Consider the following 21884-nt stretch of genomic DNA (forward strand, 5'->3'; position numbering starts at 1 on the left):
TTTCACGAACATAACATCTTAAATACCTTGAAATATTCCTCCCATCAAATTGATCAATTTTATTGACCACTGCTTGCAATGCTTTGGTTGCCAAAGCTTCCTTCCGATCATTGCTTTGCTGTTGCTGCATTGACAATGAGAAGGCTTGAAACTAACTAGCAATAGATGGATCCATGTGCATACCTTGTCCTTTAGAAGACTCCCCACCAAAAACTTCTCCCAAAAATCTTTCAAAATTTTTATTTTCGTTTTCAATAAAAATAAAGATAAAATCAACCGAAATCCAATACCTTCTACCTCAAGCTTTCACGTCGGGTTCACCACTTATGTCGTATTACGTGCTTTCCTGCTCGAGAACGCGCCGGGCGTCTGGCTGTAGAAGGTAGTATGGAGATTCGCCGATAGTCAAGCAGTCTATCAGTTTTTGACTGCTGGAATATAAACGACTGCAACAATGTACCGTAAATCTATACGGGTGCTCTTCGACTGCTTGTCGAAGTCCTTTTTGCCCCAGCCGGTAGGTCTCTAGACGTTACAGAGAACCCCGTACAACCCAAACTGTTAACCTTCAATACTGCTTTGTACTTACGATCTTGTATCCACTGACTGTCTTGTTAGATTAACCCAATAAATTTTATTCACTCCGCATACTCAATCCTATAGACACCCTTTTAATCCTTCAATCACAGACGTAACTCGATTTCACAAAACAATCAAGAGTATTCAAACCCACTTCATTTAAAAATCCCGATTCACCATTACAACACTGACTTCAGCAGCGATTGCCTCAGTCTTCCCCAAAACTCTACGAAGAAGAAAAATCCAAATCCTATGTCTTTCCTTCCCCGACCCGAAGCATGAAGCTCCTCTCTCTAATTCCCTTGATCTTCAAAAACCTCCAATAAAAAAAACCGAACTGGTAACCTTGCAGAAGCTTGAAAAACTCGCTCCCCCCCCCCGATTTCTCCTTAAAAAAAAAAACCCACACCACTCCAAAACTATATCCCCCCTAACCTTATCCTCTGAATTTCTTCAATCTTCCGTCTTAGATCCGGAATTGGCTCCCACCTCAAGCTTGGATCCGAAATTGGCTCTCACCTCAACTTGGATTCGAAATTGGCTCTCGCCGCCAAGCTTTCTCCTCCGTTTTTACCTTTAAGAAATCCATTTACCGAAAACAACGTTCCCTGAGACGGCACAGAGAACAGGACAGCCTGAAACAGAATCAAACCCCGTAATCGGGACCACATTGAGTCGCCCGACCAATTCAGGTCCTATATTGGTAAAGATGCCCGTAGTAACCTGGATGTTCCCGTAATTGGGTCAAATTGGTCCTCGTGTCAGATTGGCTAAGACCCGTAGTAAGACCTGGATTTCCCGTAACTAAACTACATTGGGTTGCTCCACCAATACAAGTCTCATATTGGGTAAGAGGACCCGGATTGGATTATCGAAATTGGATCCAATTGGCTCCTCGAACCCGTCGTGTGAATTGGTCCTTCTCTTCCTGCTGACTCCCGTTATTGGAATCGAACGGGGCATTTCAGTATGCCCCGGCTGACTGTAACGGAGTCACTGAACCTGACCACTCAGTATTTGTACTGGAGTTGGTCGATGTTCCCAATATTCGAGGTAACTGAATATTAATAAAATTCCCCTTTCTTTTTATTTTCATTGTATACTCGTGTCACAACACGACAGCGGATTGTAATTGAAGCTTCAATGTATTTTGAAGCTCTGATAGTTGTTTCGCAAATCCTTCAACTGCTGGATTATTATTTGTTGACGGATTCAATAAATCAAGCTTCGGATGATATCCATAGTTAGAAAATAATGGTGTGTATTGAGTCGACGCATGGAGGGTGTTGTTATATGCAAACTCGGCTAGCGGCAGATATGTGGTCCAATCGTCTTGCTGATAGTTGATGCTGCATCGTAAATATTGTTCCAAGACTAGGTTCATCCATTCCATTTGGCTATCAATTTGAGGATGAAAAGCCGAAGAAAGCTTGATATCCACCTTCAATATCTCAAAGAGAGATCTCCAAAACTTTGATACAAACTGGGTTCCTCAATCTGATACGATATCATCTGGTAGTCCATGATATCGATACACATTATTGAGAAAGAACCTTACTGTGACTTCATTGGACGATGTCTTCTTGCAAGGGACAAAGTGCGCCATCTTTGTAAGCCGATCTACCATGACAAAGATGATGTCAAATGAATTCGATGATGGCAGGTCCGTGATGAAGTCCATGGAAACTAAAGACCATGATCGACGTGGAATCGGCAATGGCTGTAGGAGTCCATAAGGACAATGCCAAAGATTCTTGGATCTTGAACAGATGTCGTAAGAGAGGACAAAATCTATCACATCCTTCCACATTTGGGGCCACCAAAAATCTCGAGAAATAAGCTCCAAGGTCTTGTTGAATCCAAAATGTCCCGCAGCTGGAAAATCGTGGCGAGATTGAAGAACTCAGAGTTATGTTGGTCCTTTTGGGATATACAACCGCTCCTCAAAGTATAAAAGATCTCCCTCCACCTTGAACTTGTCGTCATTGGCACGTTGTTTGATATCAATGGCTACTGAATCTTCAATGGTGACGGCACGTACTTGATTCAGGAAGTCAGCATCAATTGGCATAATAGTAGTGCAAAGCCGAAATTGCTCTGGCTTCAACAACGTCATACATTATTGATCAAACGTTGCTTCTCCAGCCTTTGGTACAAGATACGATCTCTTCGATAAGGCATCAGATAGTCCTTGCTGCTTTCCAGGTTGATAAGTGATGACAAAATCAAATCTAGATAGCGACATACTCCACCGAGCTTGACGTCGATTTAGAACTTGAGCCGACATGAAATATCCCAAATTCTTATGATCTGTATATACGGTCATTGGGTATACAGCTCCTTCAAAAAAGTGACGCCATTCTTGGAAAGAATCCACTATAGTAAGGAGTTCCTTATCGTAGATCTCATAATTGATTTCAGCAGCAGAGAACTTTCGAGAATAGAATGCAACCGGATGGAGCTTCTTGTCTTCTCCCATTTGTGAAAGTACAGCTCCCAAAGCAAAATCCGAAGCATCAGTTTCTAAATAAAAGGCCTTTGTAAAGTCTAGATGTACCAAGATTGGAGCCGTAGTAAATGCGGTCTTCAGGTCTTGAAACGCCTTCTCCGCTAGAGGTCCCCATTCCAGCTTATCCTTGCATGTCAACCAAGTGAGAGGAGTAACAACTTGAGAGTAATTCTTGATGAAGATCCGATAGAAGTTAGCAAAACCAAGAAAGCATTGTATGTCTCTAACCGTCTTCGGAACCTCCCAGGACACGATTGCTTCTACCTTCTTGGGATCCATCTTCAAGCCTTCAGTAGTCGCAACGAACCCCAAAAACTCCATCTCTATTTAGTGAAATAAATACTTCTCCAACTTGGCATATAGTCTTCGCTTACGTAGTTTCTCCAAGACCAAACGAACGTGCTTTTCATGCTCTTCCTCGTTTTTGGAGAATATCAGAATATCATCAAAATAGATGACAACAAAATCATTGAGGTGGTCTCGGAAAATGTCATTTATCATATGTTGAAAGACTGCTGGAACATTGGTAAGACCAAAGGGCATGACATTATACTCAAAATGGCCATACCTTGTACGGAACGCTGTCTTCCACTCATCTCCTTCTTTGATTCATACAAGGTTCTAAGCTCTTCTTAGATCAATTTTTGTAAAGATCTTTGCACGTCCAAGTTATTCTAAGAGACTAGAAATCAAGGGTAATGGATAACGATTCTTCTTTGTTACCTTGTTGAGGCCTCGATAATCCACGTACATCCGCAATGAGTCATCTTTCTTCTTCACAAATAAGAAGGGTGCTCCAGCTGACGATTTTGAATGACGGATGAAGTTCTTGGCTAGATTCTCGTCGATGTACTTCCGCAACTCTGCCAACTCCGTCTGCGATAGATTGTAGATTGGGCCAAAAGGCGGTTGTGCTCCTTCTTGCAAGTCTATGGTGCAATCATATGGTCGATGTTCCGGTAGCATGTCGGCATTCTTTTTTTGAAATACGTCTTTAAAATCCTTATATTGCTCAGGTATACTTGTTGTCGAGATCTTCTCCTCAGTAATTGGAGCCGTATAAATGACAAATAGTGTGCCTTCCTTAGACAATCTTATAAACGCTCTTGCTCCAATGAATAAGGATTTCTCTATTGGAGGTTTTCTACTAGGCTTGCTCTTGGGTGGTTTTGTAAGAAAGGTCATCTTCCGCAACTTCCAATCTATGGATGGGTTATGCGTTTTCAACCAGGAAAGACCAAGAATAACAGGATTTGATGGGGTTCTAATAATATTAAAAATAATATGACTACTATGGCCCTTAAATATGACTTCTATAGGTTCTGATTTATGGGTCACACTACTAGACAATAAAGGTTGCCCATCTATGACCTCAACGTGAACAGGTTTGGATTTTTGTACTAAAGGGATCTTATGATGCTTCATAAATTCTTTGTCTAAGAAATAAGTAGATGCTCCTGAATCTAATAATGCTAAGGTTCTTAGTTTTTGAGGGCCAATAAACAAAGGGATTGTAAAGCAAAGGGCAGGTTGAGCGAAAAGAAAGGAACCTGGTTCTTGTTGCGATATTTCACTGGCCAGCCGCACGGTTCCTATTGTGATTGGACATCCTCATTTTCTTGAAAAAATGTACCCCTAATTCTGACAATACGTCGATTTTACTTCTTGGGGCAGTTTCCAACTTTGTGGCCTTCTTCATCGCAATACAAGCATAGACCTTCTTCCATACGCCACTTTTTTTCTTCTAGAGTAAGGGATTTGACACGTACCGCATCAATTTACATGTCTTCTACCTCTGAATGTGAATTCACACTGCTTGACGATATAGTTGGGGCGTGGCGAATCGTATGTTGTCTTGAACGTTGATCTTGGCGACGTTGGAATAGGCAGTTATTGTACTTCACAGCTTGGCTTATAGCTTCGTTGAGCGTTTGCAGATCAGGAAGAGTTAACAACAAATCCTTCACATCGTCCCTTAAACTCCAATAGAATTGACTCATCAATGCTTCTTCATCCCAATTGATGTCGCATGCTAATTGCCTGAAGTCTGATGCATAGACTAATGTAGAGCGTATCCCTTGTCGTAGTGACCGGATCTTTGTTGTAGCCCATCGAACCTTGTCGTGTTCACCAAATGCTTCCCCAAATGCCTCCAAAAAGATTTCAAAGTTGTTTAGTATGGACGATCGTTTCTCAAACAAAGGAGCAAACTATGATAGAACTTGCCTTATAAGTAAGGTTCTAACAAGCCGAACACGTGACTCCTTCGTTGGATAGCGTTTGGGTTGTAAAACTGTTATCAACCTGATTTGGTTGACGAATCCTCAAAACTTGGAACGTGTACCATCGAACTTATCCGAAAGGCTAACTCAAGGCTCTTTATGTTGTAGAACCAGCGGTGCTTATCGAACCTGAGGCAAAGTTGCTTCTCCAAGTGCAGAAGTTTGAGGCTGGTGCAACCTAGATTGTGCCATCCCAGATGCTCCATCATTATGAAGCCTTGCCACGACTCCTTCAATCTCTATAGTTCTTTGCGATAACGTAGCGAGGGCATTCATAATAGCATCCAACTTGGACTCCGAACTTTTTGTCATACTAATGTCTTGGCCTCCGGCCATTCTAAGAGAAAGACAGAAATGACTGTACAAGAAGACAATATTGGTTTAGAGAAGGGTACTCCGCATCCTCTAAAATACCTTAAGAGCTTCAAGAAAAGGGATAATCCACTTTCTCCAAGAAGAATAAGACTCCAATATTGAACAAAAGAAGTATCAATTTAGAGGAGGATAATCCGCAACCTCTAAAATGCTAGTACACTTCTAAGCAGAGGGGTAATCCACACTCTAACGAGGAAGAAACTAGCTCTGATATCTAAGGTGAGTGCAATCTCGACAAAATGTCACAGACACAGAAATACAGACTTGAGATTTAACAAGAAGTTCAAGAAGAACTAGCAAGAACTAGATTAATCAGATGAATACAAGAACAACACCAGAGAGGTAAGCTAAAGCTCCAAGAGATGTGTTGTCGAGACTGAAGAACTCTTCAACCTCGATTCCAATATATACTCCTATTTAGGAAGCTTCTCAAGCAACTTCTACCAACTAGGAAGCTTTTAAAAGGTTCCAGAGACTTGCTTCTAGAAGATTCTAGAAACTTATCTCTAGAAGGTTCTAAAGACTATGTCCCTAATATCTTCTACCAACTAAGAAGCTTCTAGAAGATTCTAGAGACTTGCTTCTAGAAGGTTCTAGAAACTTGTCTCTAGAAGGTTATAAGGACTATGTCCCTAACAGATGGATATAAAGCTCTCTTTAACTTTTCATCCTTAAATTGATAGGCAATTGGAATGGATGAATTAAGTTCTGAAGCAATATTTGAGGTATATCATCAACTATCATCAAGATGATTGAACAACTCTTTTATCATTGGTAGAATTTGTATACAATAATTTGATACATTCTACTACTCAACAAACACTTTTTTTTGCCAATTATGGTTATCATCTACAATTTGATACTTTTGACTTTTCAAAAGTTAATAATCTTATAGCAAAAGATTTGAAAAATTATTTATCAAAGCTAAATGTAATAATGAAGTCATAATTAAAAGAAGTTCAAGAATAAAAAATAAAAAAAAAATCAATGCACATGCCTATTATAAAAAACAACCATAATTCAATGTAAGTGACAAAGTATGGCTATTTTATTGCAATATCAACACTATTTGTCTTTATGACAAGTTGGACTATAGGAAGCTTTGATTTTTATCTATTTATAAATAAGTCAATTATATTGCTTATTAATTATATCTATCAAAATTTATGAAAATCTATTTTTTATTCTACATACATTTTTTTAAGCTATATAAGATAGTGAATATCTTGGAAAGAAGACAAATGCCACTTCTTTGTATAAAAGTAGATAATAATCAAGAATTTGAAGTAAAAGAAGTCCTAGATTCTAGGCAGTGTCGAAATAGATTGAAATATCTTGTTTATTGGCTCAAATATGATATTAGTGAATGCACATGGAAGCCAACAAAGAATCTTACAAATGCAGCAAAGAGGTTTAAAGCTTTTTATTGATGACATCCATCAAAACTAAGATGAAGAATTATAAGATCAATGAAAAATGATGGTTGCTCCTCATGGAATTCGTCCTTAAAAGAGAAGGTAATATCACAGACATATATATTTATTCTAATAATTATTAATATGATTTAGTAGAAATAAATAAATATAGATTAATTTCATAATATCTTCTAAAAAAGCTTTGTGGAAGCTTTGTTGAGGTGGTTTTGACTTTACATGTGTTTGTAGTTGATTGATAGATTAGAAACAACATCACACTTATTGATAGCTTATGGAATAAGCTAACTATGTAACGTACATATAAAAAACTTACCTTGCAAGTTAAGACATGTGTCTAACAAAGTCAACACATATTGGAGGTTGTATAGAAAATTGGCACATAACTCCTAATTAAAGAATATATATGGAGGTAAGAGTGAGGCCTTTTTCTTCCTTGTCAACATCTTTCTAGTCTTTAGTCTTGTTTCAAGCCTTTTTAGTTTTTTTGTCTTTAGCAATAGCCATTCTAGTTTATTATCTTCGAGTAATTTTTTAGTCCTTTTGAGTGATACAAGACTGTATTGAAGATTTCTTTTTCTAAGATTTGAGTCCTTAATATGAAATTAGACAAAGTAAGAAAATTTATATCGACTAAATTCACAATGTACATCCAAAAGTATGGCATCATTTGATAGCTTAGTATAACTTGGACATACCAACAAAATAGAGAACTCAATAGGAAAATTACAACATATTAAACAAAATTAGATCAATACTTATCGACAGCAAAGTGCCTATCTTTCTCTAGACAAAAGCAGCTCATATTGCTATTTAGCTCATCAATTCTATTCCTATTATAGCAAACTAAGGCAACACCTTTTATGAAATGTTCATTGGGATCAAGCCCAACTTTAGCAATATAAAGGTATTTTGGTCCTTGTGCTTTATGGAACAAGATTGTACAGAAAAAAATAAATCAAAATCATGATTCAGCCTTGGAGTCTACCTATAGTTACATGAAAGCATACAAAATATACTGACCTACTTATAAGAAGATACAAATAATGTTCTTTGACAAAACCTAATATTCCAAAATCAATCTACTCAAATCCAAATTAAGCACCAATTTTCTTAACAAACTACACTTTTATTTTTTAGCCTTTAATAGAGCCTTTAGCAATAATGATGATAAAGTTGCTATTGCAATTGACTTATTCTTTGTTTCATCAAAGAATACTATATTATCCAATTAATACGTTATTCCCTCAATCATACTAATGAACCAACTAGTTTAAACCACATCACAACCTATAAAGGCAAGTAATACAAGCAATACATTAGCATTGGAATTATCAACCTTAAGATTTTGTATCAATTGAACTTCCAAAAGAAAACTTTGATCTTTACCATTTTGATCCCTATACAATTGAAAAGTGGCCAATAAACAATGCCTTTAATAACCTCTCATTATATGCTAATGAAATGCAAGACATGCATCAGCTTTCTACTCACCATAGTCTAAAATAGTAATAAATACTTGAATTTTTGATACAATCAGAATGCGCTACAAAAGGTGACCCCTTTATGGGAAACTGCATTAAATGGATTATCTGGTTCAAACTACGACTTGAGTCAAAATTTGGGATGTAAAATCTAGGTAAAAGTGACATGGCACTTTACCTCAAGGCTGAAATCATCCAAGTACCATAAGGATTATTCATGATACAATTTATGCATGCATTTTAAATTAAAGAACATACATAACTCATAGAGTTAGATTTGCACAAAAATATTTGTTTCAAAATTGCTGAAAAAGACCACAAAATTGATTGAAGAGGAATTTGTAGGGTTTCTGGAAGGTTTATTCATTGACCCTCTTCTCTACCTCATTTTGCAGACTTCGCTCACCACTTGCAAGTTTATCCTGAATTTTGAAGTCTGTTAGAATCTCAATTTTCTGGGAAAATTTCAAGTGGAGCAGGGATGTAATTTTTGCATTCACAAGTAAAGGATCCAGATCGGTGAGTAGTTAGAGATTTGCTTGCAGCAAGCTACAATGCAATCAATAAGTGGGAGATACAAGGAAGTACCTGTATAACGTCAGTTGTGATAATTTTTTTAATCTAAAAAAAAGAGTACACAGAGAACGTTTGTTCCTTTACTGCCATAAAAGTATCTGGTTAAACTTCAAACACTGTTCATCAATAATCATCTTCGAACACAGTTACCATCTTTAACGCACTACGAGTAGAGCAACAAACAATTCCGTACAAACTTTCTTACAAACCTCATGTACGGGATTATTTGTTGCAGTAATCAATGCCAACTCTCGTACAGTCACCCCATGTCGAAGTAAATGGTGTAGCTTTCATCCCGCAAAGAATTCAGGGGAGCAAGAAGAAAATTCCGATGCTGTCCTTCAGCAATGAAGCTCACAGGATGGTATGCCGCTACACCCATTTGAACATCAAATGTACTAAAAGCATTCAAGGTGTTGTCATTTCTTGAAGTCTTGCAACGTAGAAATACACCACCTAGCACCGAGGATCCACTAAAACTCGAACTCAGAAAGCAACCAGGCTTATCAACAGCCTCAAATGATACGGTGCCGCTCTTTCCAGTCAAGCCTGGAAGGTAAAAGAACACAGACCCTTTGGCCGGACAATCACCAAGCATCTGTAGACGCTTCTTTACCGAGTGCATTGTTTTGTGTTGAAGACAACTTGGGGGTCCAGTGGAGATGGGTTTGTCCTCGCCGTTGTGTTGCAGAAAAATCCCCGGTTGGCTAAAAAGCTCCAGCGAGACAAGCCGTTTATCATCCCCAGCAGATAGCTGGGAATAGTTGCCAAAAGGATCAGATACTCTGAAGGTTGAAAGTCCACACTCGTCAGTCCCATCCTCTGGGGCATAGCGCATAATGGCAGTGCCGTTGTTGCAGGCCAGGTAAAGGGAGCCACTGTATTCACCGTTCACATGAAATTGGGAGAAAGTGGATAACTGGCTGTGATAAGCAGCTGGAACAGGATATACCCACTGGGTCAAATTTTCCTTGTGACCAAGCTTCCAATCGCCAGTGCTCAGTCCAGCCATCACAAAGGGACCATACATAATTGCATGCAATGCTGAGTACTGAGCTCGGTCATCTGCAGGTTCCATCCAATCAACTGCTCAGAACCTATTGGCTTTGGAACGACTGGTGAACAAATTACCCCAAGAAAACATGGGGGCTCAATCATGAAAGCAAAGACTAAGCATTCTGTTGATGCACAGGATTGGTACATGTTAATATCCTAAGTATTGCCCGTTTCAGGCAAGAATCCCATACAACCTTCCTTAATGTTGTGTGAACCAGGATAGAATACAAGCGAAGTATTGGAATATTTTACTGAATGAGTACCTTGAATCTTCTCCAATCCGAGGCTCATGGGCAGCAAAAGCACTAGTTCATCATCAGAACTCCAAGCCCGCGCAATACTCAAGAATTTGCCTTGCAATCATCAATCACACATATCAGCTAGTTGTAAGGTCCATACTAGTTAGCGCTACAAGAGCAGTAGTCTATATTCCATTTTTAATTTTAATTTGTACTAATCCTGTACATTAACAGAATGCAGCAGCATTGATCTACATGATGCAAAGAGTGCTTCATACCTGGAATAAGGGACTCAATCTCTTGGCCGTTCAGATGAGCACGGCATCCCCTCACCCATGATGGTAACCGCACATGGATTACTGCATCCTGAGATGCACGGACAATGGTTGCATGGGAAAAAGAGAAAGTTACTTCAAGAATGGACTGTTCGGCATTCAAGGGCTTAAGTGACTGGTGGAGCACGAGCCCAGCAGAATCCCATACGAAGTCACTGCTCACAAACTGGGCAACATACACTGAGGGGATCTCGCCATCGTCTTCAAAGTAGATAGAGTCACCCAGTTTTGCAAATGACTCAATTGCTGCACTCAAGCACACAAATCGACACGATGTGCTCAATCTCAATAGGCAAGAGCGTCCAAGACTCATCTAAGAAGTACCAAAAACTATGGATCCGAAACATGCAACGTACACCAAATTTTGAAGTAGGAAAATACCTGTTCCATAACAGCACCAGAAGGAATTGAATTTATTCCCCCAACCGTGATAGCTTCTCCCTTTCGAAACACCGGGCCCCATAGGCAACATGTAAATCATCACTCCAGGTTGTTGCCCTCTTTGGGTTCCAAGGATACCGTTTATGAGTGCTCGATCATAGTAATCCATGTATTTGATATCTTTGGTCCATCGGAATAGGGTCCTAGCAATCTGCAGCAGGAGGTATCATAAGAACAATGATGGTAAAGAATCAGTCTGATATTATCTGCAGTTATTATAGGTGCTAAGTCTGCATGATGATGTTAAGCCCTTACACCTTGTCCATACCGACTCAATACCTTCAGCAAAATTTTGTGAAAATCATGGGTAAATAGTGATAGATTGTTCAATTATGCAGAACTTCATGGTGAAGTCACTGGATGAGTTAGTGGCAGGAAACTAAGAGACTCACAATTTCATGGCACATATAGTTGAGGGGCAACAAGAGATAACTGTAAATGGAAATAAGATGAGCACAAAGGTTATAAAAAGTCCGTAAAATTCATAATTCCACAAAGTGACTGGAAAGGCCCGGGACTGACCTTGAGCATATTGTACGTGGTGCAAGTCTCCTGATTTTCTGTGTGAAGAGTATCACCCTGGCGCATTGAATCCGTCCTGCTCTCAGTGTCTATTATCAGAAACACGAGAGAGGAGGGTGAAAAGGACAAGCACTAAAAATTGCAGTAGCACGCGTGAAGCTAAGCTCACAGGTTTCACGTAGAAGACGCAGAAACCTGCTTACCAGAATTCAGAGACTGAAGTGCCACCCGTTGCGTAACTGTGGGACGAGTTTACTATTCCCATAAAATATTCTGCTATACTCTGAAAGAACATGGTATTCAGTAAGTTACCATGTTTCAATGACGCAATAAACATCACAGAACCAAAAAATTAAAGTCCCATGTTTGTAGGAACAGCGGAACTAGTAACTAGCTACAGTGAACAGTTGTGTGGGTGCTGGGAGATTTGGATTGCTCAAACAGCCAGTTGTACTTCAGCTCAAAAGAGCTACCAAGAAAGTGTATGCCGCAGAGCATGACTTAATCAACTTTGGGAAACTATTGCGTTAGGGGGGTAACATACTCTGTAGATTAGATCGCTGGTCACCTCATAACGCATCTGAGCTCCAACAACAATTGGAATATGTGTATTCGAATGAAAACCAGAAAGATGATCCGCCTGCAGAAGGAAACGTGACAGTCCTCAGCCTAACTGTATGTGACGTATCAGCTTTGGCATGTGGTCAGGGCAGAACTTGGCTGTAAGATAGAGCAAGAAGTACCTGAAGGGCAAGGGGACCAAGGAAGCACGGCTTATCAAAAAGATGCGCAAGTTCCAAATGCTTGTTGTCACCCTGCTTCAGAAAGACTCTTCGAATCGTTAAGAAAGAACACCACCCTATTTTGCAAACTGAGAACGATGAGGTTGCGATCTCACTTATAAGAGGGCACAGAATAACCCAGTAACTTCGACTCTGTATGCCCTTCTTAAATAAGTAATACAGTAGAGGAAAGCGAGACGCAATATCTTCACGTAATAGAACAACTGGAGAGCTTACCGTCACAGTGTATAATCGATAAAGGACATCATTCATACCGCCTGTCTCTTCATTTAAAGATCGCCAGTGACGTTCTATGGTGAACTTCTCAATCACTGTCTTGACCCTTTTATAAAAATAATTAGCCATTTCCACGACCATGTCCAGAGCATCTTTGGATCCAGCCAAGAGGTATTGATCCAGCAACCCAGCCATGATCTGGTAAAGCAGCAGCATAATTGCTCGTTTTAGTACCCTTCAAATATTGACAATATTCAAAACTTGAAACTCAAAAGCTTTGCAGATGCTGCAATTCCATATTGAAGTTCTCATCGCATAATCCTCCTAAGTCTTTTTTCTGTTTCAACAGCGATGAAAACCTGCACACCAGTGTGAAATACATCGCTGCATCACAGCTCCCAGAATTCAACATAAATGATGTACCAGGACGGATCCAATGCCTTGAAGTAATCGTCTGTACCTTGTGTATTGTATAGTATGGCGCCCAAACATACTCAATGGCTTCGAAACGATCAAAGAATTCAGATGGGAATGCAGAAAGATAGCCCGTCCCAATGCTCATTTGACACTCTTTTAAAGCTCCAAGAAGGGCATTCATCTTCTCATGGAGTACTTCATTATGTGTACTTGCCCACATCAACGCAGATGCACTTAAATAATGACCTGAGGATACCGACCCAACAAGCTTCAAAATATGAAGAATAAACCATCGTGCAAGCCAAATGCAGTCAGAACTAATCTAAACCCTACAAATCTAAACTAGGTCCTATCGGCCACACCTGTGAAAAAGAAAAATGGCAATTCTTTCATTGTGCCAGTACAATAACCAAGATAAGGAAAGAAAATACATTCTTACCGACAAAGTGACCACGAAGTTCAGACGCTGGCGATTCCCAGCCACCATATGGTTGGCCTGGAGCATTCAAATTGGAGACCTTACGAAAGCTCCACATCATATTGTCTACATCCAGTTCCAACAGGTACTGCAGATTTGTGTTCTGGGCCATAAACTGAGGTGAGTCTGCCCCCAGTCTCACCTGTGCAGCACCAGAGAACAGCTTTAAAATTACTCTACATGCAGAGAAACTAAATAGTTTTCAACCATTTCCCAAATTTTTGCTCACTACATCTTTTCAAGCCAAAAGATGTAAGAAAGAAAGGATCAGAATACACTTGAAGCTGAGGCTCATTTCAGCTCTTGTTTATTTACCTTGTGCAAGCTAACATCCTTCAACAATCCCACAAAGGCCGGCTCTGGTTGTGACACAATTCGATCACCCGGGATGGATGTCCGATCCACGACACTTTCCGAGCTCCCTCGCCGTGTTACAATCTCGTCCGCAACTTGCGATTGCAATGTAACATGTGTCCTGCTAATCTCGGCTCGTTTCGCATCATTCCCGTCAACCAGAGACTTTGCAATTGTCCTCCAAGCCTGCCCCCAATCGTCAAATTCCACCAACACATCATCGTCGATTTCATTCCCTACCGCGCGATTCAAATTCACAGGCAAGGACTCGTCACGCTCTCTCCTTTGGTTCCATCCATCAGAGGCCAGGAGTTTCCTCCAGGACCCGAGGAGGGCTCCCAGCTTCGGCAACGCCAGAACCCCACCTCCCAAATCCTGCCCACCTTTCCAGGCCCCATCGTCTGCAGCACCAACAGCCTCCTCACCCAAGGAAGTGGCGTCTTTCTCAATCCCCCGAGCACGAATGGTATGCGAGACACGCTCCGTGGGGACATTGTTACACTCTTTACCACCCACCAACACCACTCCCACCAAGCACAAGCCAAGCAGTAGTAGCACGAGACATGGAGAAACGCTCCCCCAGCTTCTCATTTCAACAATTACACAAACAAACAACCATCAATTACGTGACTCCCGCCACTCCATGCTCGATTCTCCCTCGCTTCCGCCCACCCAAGACCCACCTCCGCACACAAAACCCAACACAACAAAATCCCCAGCAATAGAGCAGAGAGCTCTCCTGCAAGTGCCAGGATTCCGACCTACGGTAACGTCAACGTGACGTGAGAAGCTGCGAAACAATTGGATGGGGCGATTGTCAGAATGAGTGAGGAAGTGGCGAATTGCGCAAGCGAGGCAGAGACGCGAAGATCCTTTCCTGGGTTGGAAGCCATCGCTGACAACGATCAACAACTACTTTTGCGGACACGAAACTCGAGATAGACAATCTAGGGCGAAGATTTTTTCATTTTTTCATCCGTCGTGAAGTGATTAGAGGGTTACGAGCTGCATGATGGATGAGTTTGTCCGAGAGTCTCTGTTCATCACAAGGATGAAAACTTTGGACCATTCATTTCATATTTTCTACTATATTATGTTATGTTATGTTGTTTATTTATTGGGGGAGAGCTCTATGAATTGGTTTCTTTTTTTCTACGATTTAAAAAAAATATATTTATTACAAGTGGAAGCTTTTTTTTTTGGAAATTAGCTTTAGACGGATAAAACGACAACAATTTTTTATTGCACTATTTTTTTGGTTATTAAAATATTTACTTAAATATTTTTATGAGTATAAGGAACTACTAAATCGACCCGCCTTTTTACTAAATTTTCCCACCCCATATTCTACATCTTTACAAGGATCCTTGTAGACTTTATTGTCATTGCATGAATTCAACTTTATCAATTTGGATCGTGCACATCTTTAATGAAACTGAATATAACATAAATAAAGTCCTTGCAATTGAGAAGAATATGTAGAATATGGGCGGAGGGGGGTGTGGATTTAGTAGTATTTTTTATATTTTGTTTAAGCGTGTATATATATATATATATATATATAGAAAAACAAGAGAAATAAACACACAAAAGAAAGAAAAATAAATATGCATTCAAAGATATATATATATATATATATATATATATATACACACAATTGGCAATGTATTTTGTTTATAAAAATAATCATAAAAGATAAATGAATTGTTGAGATGATTAAAATATATTTTAGAAACATTAAACAGATGGTTTAATAAACTTGTTTAGAAATAATAAATCAATGGTTTAGCTTAAATTTTTATTCATAAATTTAAAGTTTATGATAATAAACTTTGTTGGAATAATATCACTTGTGATGTTGATATATACTCTACATTCTTTTTGATTTGATTTGATTTTTTTAAAATTATTTCATTTCATTTTTTTTTTTTTTTTTTTTTTTTTTTCTGTATGGTAGAATATATTTGAATGTTATTGATATTTTTAACATTTGGCTTTGTTGGTTCAAAGATTTTGAAAGTGATAAAAAAGTGATTCTCTTTTAACATCTCACAATCTCATAATACTTATTTATGTGACAATCCATTTATGTTTTCTGTAACTAAGTTGTATAATTATCAACCAGATCGAAACTTAACTAAACAAATTTGTTGTTCACAACCACAAAAAAGTCAAAATCAACACTTGATCTAACAAGTTTCTTTTTACAAATTCCAACACATGAAACCAAAAAAAAAAAAAAAAAAAAAACAAAAACCCACACAAAGCAGAAGAAGAGGGCTCTTTAAACCCTAACCCTAAAGCGAGAGAGAGAGACATTGAAGAATACCTCAACACCGGAGCAAGGCAAAAAGAAGCCCCGGTGGAGGTGAATTAGTTTAAATTGCTAAAATGAATCGTGATTGTTTGTCTCAGGTCCCCTTCCTGGGGTCTTAGGTCCTCCTCTCACATCATCTTTCTAACCCTAACTCTAAAACGAATCTTGTGCCTACAAAGAATTGTTGCGAGGTTTGCTGTCAATGCTAAAAACACCAACTTCGACTAAGTATCTGTGTCTACATTGCCTATAATACAATACAATGCTTGCTGCACTCATCCATAGCTTCCTCTCCCTGCTTGTTGCTATTACTACTCCTGCTTGTTGCTGTTGTTGGTTTACAATGGAAGAAACTCTACTCAAAATTGGGTAACAAAAGGCGGACCCAGCTCGTTATTGAAGCTCGATGCATCGTCTGTCCAGACTACACACTCAAAGGGGTGCGGAATTGTGGTGATCGAAATGGAAAATTCTGCTTCCGCGATTCCACCAGAAGACGAGGAAGTCTAGTGGTATGGTTTGTTGCGGGACTCCGACGCCGTGTAGCACCTTGTAAATATATGTATCAATTCTCCTCAAAGAGAGGGAAAGAATTTGAACCCTAAAACTGGGTTTATTTTACACCGTAAAGCAATTTGTACAACTCCAGGTCGGTTGCCAGAATTGGACCTGAGGATACACGGCAGTAAGGTGGATTGTCGCCCTGCGTGAGAGCGGCAGACTCTGGAAACGACGACTGGTGCGATTGATTGATGTCGAACGGTTCCAGCGGTGGCAAGTCTATGAAATCCATGTCGGCTAGAAACGCCAGGTCCACGTCCTCTAGAGTGGTGATCGAGCCAGGTGTGGACGGTGATGAATTCGCCGTGCTGCTTGCGGATGACTCCTCCAGATCGTGACTCTCTGATTCCTTCGTCTCGGTCTCCATCTCATTCAATTGCGCTTCCAGGGATTGTGCAGCAGGCTGCGCCGGGAGACTCACTGGCGTGCAGGGCTCTGCAGCAGCCGCGGCTGCGGCAGCGGCGACTTGTACGTCTTTGGGCGAATTGCACACAGGAAGTGCCTGTGGGGGAGAATCCGGGAAATTCAATGAAGCGGTCGGGCCTCGAAGGCACACCAGTGCAGCATCATACGCTCTGGCTGCCATCTCCGCCGTAGGAAACGACCCCAGCCATATCCGAGACCTCTTGTTTGGCTCTCTAATTTCAGATACCCACTTTCCCCATTGCCGCATACGAACCCCTTTGTACTTGGGACTAGCAGGTTTCGCTTCTTTGGTCTTGAACTCTTTCTTCGTCACACTCAAGTTGTAACGCGCAGCTGTAACTCTACCGTCAGGACCCACGTTCTTCTCTACCATGGCAAGCAAATACTTCTTTTCAACCTAGTTGATGACTCTTCTAACAATCGTCTCACTCTCTAAAACTCTGCTTCAACTGTCTTTGCAATCACTCAAACAATCGACAGCTTATAACTCTCTCTCTCTCTCTTTGTGTATTGGACCACTGCGGGTAATCGACTTCAAAGAATCCTGAAACTAACAAAGATGAGGCTCACCTCTATATATATACACGGGTATCTCAGCGATGCTTGCGGGACACGTCACGGAAATGCACCGCGACTGTTTCCCAGAGAATGTCTACTACCTTTTCGACAACAGCGAGAAGATGTCGTGTCGTCAACGGATTGCTTCCTGTTAAAATTCAACCAGTTCACCATCTGAAAGCGATACTTCGAATAACTCGGCATTTCCAAATTTAGGCCGATCTGGATCATTCCAGACGATTCTCGAAAATTCCGTGACAGCAAGCGTCGAGGACAAATCTACGATGGCGCAGCTTATACAACCTTGTCCATATTATTTTTTCCTTTTGCGTGGGGTCACAGAGCTCACATCTCGGACGCGTGTAATGAAAAAATCTTTTGACTTTGTCAGAATGAGTGAGTCATTCCCACACAATAGTGGCAGTCAACTATGGTTGACATCCGGATAAGAGTTGCACGAAATGATCCAGCACCTGTGAACACCAAGTGAAGGTTCGGCCGACGTCCTGAACACTAGCGCTGAGGTATGAAGACATCCTTCTGTTCTACCGCCAGAGTGGCGGCCGTTTATTTGGCTTGGATTACCACGCTTGCGGCGCTTCGTGGCGCTGCTCCTGTCTACGATTTAAATCCATCAACAGTTACGTCTGTGCACGAAGCTGGACCATCTGTGTTCCTAGCACCGTAAAATTCCACCCACTGCACCCGATCCGAACACCACCCAGAGTCCGGCACTCGGAACTGAAGCAAGTGGAAAACCTTTCTATTCTTCCTCGAACAAAACTGCAAGCTCAATACCAACTGAGTTGTGATACCCTAATCCCACACAAACTCACCCTAGGAATTCGATTTAGCTATTGGGTAAGCCATACTTTTGTCGAAAATTTGTCCGAGCAATTGGTACAAAACTTCTCGAGTGTGTCAGCCACTTCACCCGTTCCGAAAATCACCTAGAGTCCGGCACTCAGAACTGTAGCATTTGGAATACCTTTCTAGTCTTCCTAGACTGAACATGAAATTCAATACTAACGGAGTAAAACCCTCAAATTCACCGCAGGTGTCAAATTTCGCTGGTGGGTAAGCCACACCTTCAACGGAAATTTGCTACGACAGATTAATACAAAGACTCCTCGAAAGTATCAGTCTTCGTCGTCGTCGATCACTGAGCCCATCCACATCGGTACAACGTTGTTACGCCATCCGCTATCAGTTTTTGTGAAGAAATCGACCCTAGCGCACTACCCAGTTCATCTCTCGCTGCATCAAACCAAACTCTCGGATTACCCATTTTGAGGCTTGAAATTTCTAGCATCGACCATCACGCGAGAGATCAAACTTTCGGCAAGGGAATAGGGCCGGAGACGAAGCCGGTGTGGTGTGAAAGGGGAGAATTCTAAGCGTGTTGTGAAGGCTGGCTTGTTGCAAATTTTGAACCAAGGGTTCTGATAGCTTGTTGAATATTTTACAACTTATATTATCATATTAATGGAAAAATAAATTTATATAAATCAACATATGGTAATATATATATATATATATATATATATAAATATGCTCATATATTTATTTTATGCATATCTTGAGTCAATTTTTAACATGATTAAAACTTATAAACAAAAAACAAAGAAGCTTTTTGGTTTTAGTACATTGGAATGAATTTTACATTTTTTTTTTGTGATAATTATGGAATTAGATTAGTTTTAAATCCTAATAGTATTAATTTTTTGATAAGAAGATTTTGTTAAAATTAAAGAAAAAAAAAACACAATAAAAAATTGATATTGATTTTAAAAATTAAAATCCTTATATTCAAAGAAAAAATTAATGAAATAAATATTAATTTATAAATATTTTAAAATTTCTTCTTTATCCTTTCAGATCCTTCTATAAATTGTAAAATACTCTTAAAATATTTTAGGAGATTTTAATATAAGTTGAAATAGATATTTGACTTTTGAGAGTTTTAGGAACCTTCTTATATAGCACAAGTAGCAAGCAATATTAAAAAAAAAAAAATCATAGATACACTATACATGAAACTAAAGAAAAAGTTGAACAAAAGAGTTTCAACAAGAGAGCTAGTAAGAACTTGATTAAACCAGATAAGTATAAAATCAACACTAAGAAATGTGAGTTAGAATTCTAAGAAAATGTGTTGTTGAGATTGAAGATCCTCATAACCTCGACTCTAATATATATTAGGTAATAAGAAGCTTCTTGAGAAGTTTACATGTTGTTTGAAGACAAAGCAATTCTAAGATGCTTCTTGAGAAGTTTCTATATTATTTGAAGATGAAGCAAAGTTAAGAAGCTTCTAAAGAAGTTTCCATATTGCTTGAAGATAAAGCAATCTTAAGAAGCTCTTCTAACAACTTCTTTAATTCTCCTAGAATCTTTTAGAATCTATTAAAATATTCTTAAAATCTTTATAAAACCTCTTATTAGAATATTTTAAAAACTTCTAAAACCTTCTAAAATCTAATAGAATATTTAAAGAATATTTAAAAATCTTCTTATTGGATGTCAATGACATCATCTCTTTTTTTAACTTCAAGTTCCACGAGGAACATTGATTTCATATTTACAATAGAATGACTAAAGTTTGAGCATCATCTTTGAGGTTTTTTTATTTGAGTTGATTGTAGTATGGGCATTTCTTCTCTTAAGAAGATCAAGCTTCATCTTGAGGATGATCTTGCAAAAGTTGTGAGGGTTAGAATGGTTGACTTAATAGCATTATTAAGGAGAGCTCCAATTCTAGCTTTATTTTGAGATTCATGATTTAAGGACTTTCTAAATACTCTCTAATTCAACATATTAGATCATAAATTGAATATACTAAACTTTAAGGTTGATATCAGCAATACCTGCTCTCTTTGTTATATACAACATTATAGCAATAATTTCATAGAAAAGTCATCTTAAAATAGATTTAGATTTTTTAGAATAACATTGATGAAAGTTTTGTACCTTTTGCAGTGCATAAACTAGATTTTCTATTGATTCCTACATTTTCTCATTGATATTCTAGCCACTTTAATGAATAAAATATTCTAACTTGCCTCTTCTTTGCCAAAAATCAAGGATGTTTTCCACTTTATATTCTACATGATTATCTATTTCAATCTTAGATAATCAAACTTATCACAAGGTCAATTGATCTTGATATTTTGTCAAAAAAAACATATTTTATCTCCAACTTGAAAAGTAGGAGATTCTTTTTTAAATTCATTTGAAGATGCTTTGTAAGAATCTTGAGCTGCTTGTAAATAGAGCTTCGAAGTTATCTGCAGCTATGAGAATTGTTTTGTAAGATCTTTAACTACTAGATTTTTATTCTTTGATATATCTAAGAAATCAAGCTTTGGATGATAACCATAATTGGAACAAAATGGTATTTGCTAAGTCAAAGCATAAAGAATATTATTATAAGCAAACTCTATTAAAAATAAATACAAGGTTCAATCATCTTATTGATAGTTGATGGTACATCACAAATACTACTCTAAAACTTCATTGACTTATTCTATTTGACTATTGATTTGAAGGTAGAAGGCAAAAGAAAGTTTGATATCTACCTTTAATATCTTAAAAAAGGATTTCTAAAACTTTGATATAAATTGAGGTCGTCAATAAAAAATGATGTTATCAAGTAGACCATGATATTGATATATATTGTCAAAAACAAGTCTTGTCATTTTTTTTTATATATTATTTTTTTACACAAAATAAAATGTGCCATCTTCGTAAGTCAATTCACAACAATACAGATAGCATCAAATATAACTAATGGCAATAGATCAACAATAAAATCCATTCATTCTAAAGACCATGGTTGTTTTAAAATTGGCAATTGTTGTAGAAGTCTATAAGGACGATGATGAGAATTCTTGGATATTGAATAGATATTACTTAAGAGAACA

General features: G+C 38.7%; 2 protein-coding genes across 2 annotated transcripts; both read right to left on the reverse strand.

The window, feature by feature from the left end:
• Positions 1-9247: 9247 nt before the first annotated feature.
• On the reverse strand, positions 9248-15013 carry LOC112281499 (uncharacterized). Its single transcript, XM_024518092.2, has 12 exons — positions 14061-15013; positions 13707-13887; positions 13311-13513; positions 12851-13048; positions 12575-12646; positions 12376-12471; positions 12035-12114; positions 11832-11907; positions 11250-11460; positions 10812-11114; positions 10558-10647; positions 9248-10303 (listed from the first exon to the last, which is right to left on the reverse strand). The coding sequence occupies exons 1-12, from the start codon at positions 14688-14690 to the stop codon at positions 9498-9500; spliced, it is 2946 nt and encodes a 981-aa protein (XP_024373860.1). The 5' UTR covers positions 14691-15013; the 3' UTR covers positions 9248-9497.
• A 1400-nt stretch (positions 15014-16413) lies between these two features.
• LOC112281872 (uncharacterized) lies at positions 16414-19236 on the reverse strand. The gene has a single exon (XM_024518844.3). It carries the CDS (start codon positions 17774-17776, stop codon positions 17030-17032), a length of 747 nt encoding a protein of 248 aa, XP_024374612.1. The 5' UTR covers positions 17777-19236; the 3' UTR covers positions 16414-17029.
• Between the last annotated feature and the right edge of the window lie 2648 nt (positions 19237-21884).

The sequence above is a fragment of the Physcomitrium patens genome, chromosome 4, assembly GCF_059467195.1.
Source record: "Physcomitrium patens ecotype Gransden chromosome 4, ASM5946719v1, whole genome shotgun sequence".
Taxonomy (NCBI): domain Eukaryota; kingdom Viridiplantae; phylum Streptophyta; class Bryopsida; order Funariales; family Funariaceae; genus Physcomitrium; species Physcomitrium patens.

Coding starts and splice junctions, on each gene's coding strand:
- LOC112281499 (XM_024518092.2), bottom strand. CDS start 14,690: ATGAGAAGCTGGGGGAGCGTTTCTCCATGTCTCGTGCTACTACTGCTT. Junction 13,514..13,706: donor ACTTCGTGGTCACTTTGTCG/GTAAGAATGTAT, acceptor CGGTATCCTCAG/GTCATTATTTAAGTGCATCT. Junction 10,304..10,557: donor CGGATTGGAGAAGATTCAAG/GTACTCATTCAG, acceptor TGGAACCTGCAG/ATGACCGAGCTCAGTACTCA.
- LOC112281872 (XM_024518844.3), bottom strand. CDS start 17,776: ATGGTAGAGAAGAACGTGGGTCCTGACGGTAGAGTTACAGCTGCGCGT.